This window comes from Aplysia californica, unplaced genomic scaffold (assembly GCF_000002075.1).
Source record: "Aplysia californica isolate F4 #8 unplaced genomic scaffold, AplCal3.0 scaffold00082, whole genome shotgun sequence".
Lineage (NCBI taxonomy): Eukaryota > Metazoa > Mollusca > Gastropoda > Aplysiida > Aplysiidae > Aplysia > Aplysia californica.
The window spans coordinates 412,976-418,025 of record NW_004797352.1 but is presented as its reverse complement, the minus strand read 5'-3'; the positions used below and the strand labels follow the sequence as shown (position 1 = coordinate 418,025).

General features: G+C 39.0%; 1 protein-coding gene across 1 annotated transcript in view; it reads right to left on the bottom strand.

Moving 5' to 3' along the window:
- Nucleotides 1–1,192: 1,192 nt before the first annotated feature.
- Nucleotides 1,193–5,050, bottom strand: part of LOC101854399 — a gene marked incomplete in the record, with an annotated part of 33,249 nt that continues 29,391 nt past the window's right edge. The window contains 1 exon segment of the mRNA XM_005094480.3: nt 1,193–1,766. Coding sequence (XP_005094537.2) covers nt 1,518–1,766 — 249 coding nt within the window.

The window sequence follows — 5,050 nt, the reverse complement described above, 5'->3', positions numbered from 1 at the left end:
TATATATATATATATATATATATATATATATATATATATATATATATATATATATATATATATATATATATATATATATATATATATATATATATATCATCATCATCATCCAGTGCCAGATCTGCGACAGACATCGGCGATCATGATTTTCCATTCATTCCTTTGCTCGGATGCTCTCAGAAAAGCTACGTTTCCCTGATTTTTCCCTGTTACCCATTTGTTTAGGTTCCCTAAGTATGTTGTTCTGGGCCTACCCCTGCCTTGCTTGCCCTCAATTTTGCCAGTGAGAGCTAGATGTTCAAGACCCTTATGTCTATTCAGGTGTCCCAAAAACTGCATTTGTCGTTTCCTGATTGTTTTTAACATTGAGCGTCCCACGTGGGCTTCATCAAGCACTACCTCACTTGATTTCTTTTCCTTCCACGATACTCCTAGCAGTCTCCTAAGAAACCACATTTCTGTTGCCTCTATTTTATTTTCACTGTCTTTAGTGATTGTCCGGCATTCACAGCCATATAGAAGGGTTGACCAAACAGCATTTTAGGACTTTCATTTTGGTGTTCATTGATATGTTTCTATTTTTCAGGATTGGGCTCATTTTTATTGAAACTAGCCTTAGCCATTGCAGTTCTCCTTTTTATTTCTGCCGAGGATTTGGCATCAGATGTTATCATATATCCTAAATATTAAAACTGTTGGACTTGTTTGATCTTTTCACCTTTGCTAATGAGATTACAACTAGGATTTGCTGCTTTTTTGGATATTACCATGCATTCTGCTTTCTTTACATTCAACAATAATCCTTTATGTTCACTTTCTTTTACAACAGTATCTAGAAGCATTTGAAGGTCCTTTTCGGAGCCTGCTATTAAAACCGTGTCATCTGCATACCTGATGTAATTAATATTTTCTCCATTAACTGTGAGGCCTGGACATTCTTCTATGTTTCTAAGGATTGTTTCACTGTACATGTTAAAGAGGTCTGGTGACATAACACATCCTTGCCTCACTCCTCGCCTAATCTGCTTATATTCACTGTATTCTCCATTAATTCGTACAGCAGCGTTTTGGTCCCAGTACAAATTTCATATATATATATATATATATATATATATATATATATATATATATATATATATATATATCACACACATATAATATGTACAAGTATATATATCAACGCTAGCCATAATTATTGTTTTCATCTTCGTTGTAATAACTGATTTAACTGCTGCTGCTGCTGTTGGTCCCAGCATTGTTGTATTTGTTACTGATCTGCTGGTGTTATAGTTATGATTGTTCTCCTTGCTGCTGTTTGGTGTTGTAGCTGACGTTGTTATTGCTGTTGTTGTTGCTGTTGTTGTTATTTCTTTTATATTGCTGTTGTTGTTTTTGTAGTTATTGTTGCTATTGTAGTTATTGCTGTTGTTGTTGTTGCAGTTATTGTTGCTGTTTTTGTTATTGCTGTTGTTGTTGCTGTCATCGTTGTCGTTGTGACAGTCACCATGCCTCCAAATTCAATATCTCTGCACGTCCATGGTATAAGAAGGAGCGCTTGCCGTCTGGGTTTCGCTGACACAGACCACAGTTCTCAGAGCCCCGGTGTCCGGAGAGATGGGGACAATTTTCGAGGCAATGAGCCGGTCTGGCGTTCTGTGTACACTGCTGGCCTGTCGCCTGTTCTGCCAGGCCTTCTTGTAGTTCAAGGTGAAGGTTATGTTGTCTGGGAGGGGGTCGCCAAGCGCAACGCAAGTTGCAAGTGCTGTCTGCGTAAAGTAGAAGTAAGAAATAAAAGCAATTAATACATTTGATGTCCCCCAGCGTGCTCATCATGTGGTCTTATGCAGTTAGTTACGAGCGCCGTAAACTTTTACCAAACCAAACATGTCCTTTATTCTGTTCATTGCTTATGAATGGGTGCCGTCCAAAAGAAGAAGGGGGGAAAAATCAAGGAAGAAAAGGCAGTTGGACTTTAATTATTATGATGTAATGTAACGAAATAAAAACACACACACTCTCTCTCTCTCTCTCTCTCTCTCTCTCTCTCTCTCTCTCTCTCTCTCTCTCTCTCTCACACACACACACACACACACATACACACACACACACACACACACACACACACACACGTGCACACACACAGACTTAAACACACACACGCACAACACAAACAATGAGCGCCGGAGGCGTAGTGGTTAGGTTACAAGACCTGTAATTGTGAGATTGCGAGTTCGGGGGAATTCGAGCCTCAGCTCGGTCCGACGTTTTGTCCTTGGAAAAGGCACTTTACACGAATTTCCTATTTGGTTTGGTCTTTTCGGAGATGGACGTTAAACTCGGAACTCCCGCCTCTTAAAGTTAGTAATCACATAGTGGTGATAGGGGCGTAAAACCTATACATGTACCTCACCTTTTTTCACCACAAAAAAAAATAGTTTTAAAAAACATTCAGATTATTAAATTCGATAACTTGTGCACTTTGGTCCAGCTTTCAATGAAATTATTATTTCTTTAGTCATTTTTTGGCTGAAAAAGTGTCGTCCCATCATACAAATTCCTCTTTTGAGAAGTGTGGAATAAATTACAGGCACCAAGCAAGTAATGTATACTGTATGCGACTTTCTCAATCAAACGTTGTCAGTGGCGAAGGGTCTATATAATCAAATAATCACTGCTTCCCTTCCCAATTTTGAAACATTGTCGCAGTCAAATTCACCCATAGACGTAAAAACACATAAATTAAATGAAAAAAGACGTTCATAATCCCCAATGAACAATAGACTATGCCTAACCTTCAAAATCGTTTCATTGCCACAGAAATAGCCTGTTCGCCCCTATCGGGCCACTCCATATGCAGTCACAAGCTTTGATTAAGTAAGCTTAAAGTGAGGCTGGAAGAGTCTACCAATAGAGTTGAAGGGAACATGTGCATGGTAGTCAAAACTGTTTCATTGCCACATATACCCTGTTCACCCCTTTCGAGCCACAGTTATAAGCAGCCACACGCGCTGATTATGTAAGCAAACTATTTCACTAGTCGAGTCTACCTGAAAGATGTGAGTGGAACTAACTCCTAATAATATCTTGACTTCTGCGAGTGCTTGTTTTTTTCCCTCGACTTTTTAACGTCCTATAATCAGATCGTGACCACGATTATGACAGCGGCTCCTGGCCGCGAAAAGATAGACAAAAACAGCCAAATGTGAAATAAAAAATTAATAATTGGCATGCTCTGCCAAAGTGTTTAGACTGTCAGGCATAAACTGCCATTGTAGTACTGACATCTCTGCTTTTTTCCTTGGTGTTCGTGTATTCAAATCTAAAGTTAAATTCAAGGTTAGTTAGAATAAATATTTAATGAAATACTTTCCCGATTATTTTAGCGGTTGAATATGCATACAACATGGATTCAGGATTTGTTTTCATTCACAACTAAGAGTTGCCGCCTCCAGTAAGATTCTTGTGACTTGTGTGAGTGTGATACATGTATCTCCAGGCCCTATCTGGTTCCATCTCACTTTGATTACCCTGTCAAACAAGTCAGCCTTCGCCTCTGCGTTGTTTGGTTTCAAATGAGAGACATTTTCGTTGCTGTGATGCCATATCGAGGAAATGCTGGACAATAATTTCAGGAAAATACAACAAACTCTACCAAACACACACTTTGCAAAAGGGCAAATCCATTCAAATGCACGCCTGGGTCCTTTATCATCTATAAGATACTTTGCTAAACAAGTTATGCTGCTGTGTAGAGCCTAGCAAATGGCAACATTGGTTCCACCCCAGTCCAGAGCGCAATTCATTACGTAGATGTATGTCAAGACTAGCTTATCGTTCTGTCGTTGATCAGTTGCCGGTGGAAAATAACTATGACGCGTTGGTATCTTTACTGACGTGTCCACGCCCGGACGGCTTGTGCCCCTCCCTCAGACTCACACACACACACACACACACACACACACACACACACACACACGCACACACACACACACACACACACACACACACACACACACACACGCACACACACACACACACACACACACACACACACACACACACACACACAGTCACATGTGTGCTGGCCGGCCGTCCGACCGCGACACACGCTATGAGATGTATGTGTGCGTGCTAACAACGTATGTTCTAGTATGAAAGAAGACCGCTGATTAGTCGCAAAAGACATATAAACAATAGACGAAGCGAATAATGGTTCACTATTTCACTATGCAGATGCAGTGGATAGTTTCCAGGAATAGATGAGGGTCATTGTGGGGGGGGGGGGGGGGATGAGCGAAGCAGCGTCAGCGGGGGCTGTTCATTATGCAAGCGACATCGTTGAATCCGAGCTTGCTCATTTTTGAGTTCGTTGAATCCAGGTTTTTAATTTTTTTTTATAAACAAAAAAACCTGGAGAAACCGAGTTCCACTGCATAAATGAACAGTAACTGTAAAGACTAATAGTGTTAAGCTAGATACGCACCTATATTCTGATTGTAACTCAATGATATCTGATAGTGTATGCTGTGAAAGTCATAGAAGGTCAAGTGATTTCCGAATGGACGGCCAAGTCCAAACCTCATAAGAGCCTAAAACGGTAATGAACGAGGTACTAACGTTTAGCTAACAACACCCAAACTAATACTGATAATAATAATAATAATAATAATAATAATAATAATAATAATAATAATAATAATAATGAAAGTAATGACAATAATTTTTAAAAAATAAAAAAAATAAAAATGATAATAACAACAACAACAACAACAACAAACACTAATAAAATAATAGATAACATTTACGTAGCGCTCTATCTCATACGAGTATATATATAAGCTCTGAACGCTTTACGTCGTTCACCTGATCACTCAGCGTAATATTTCATTCACACAAAATAAAAATTTCACAGTAACAAAAGAAAACAACCCAGCTCAACCGCATAAAGAACTTTCTCAATCACACATTAATGTTTTATACACGTAAGGGTAGCAGTAAAAACAAAACATACCAGCTCTTACTGACACACTACAATTAAAAATTAAACAAA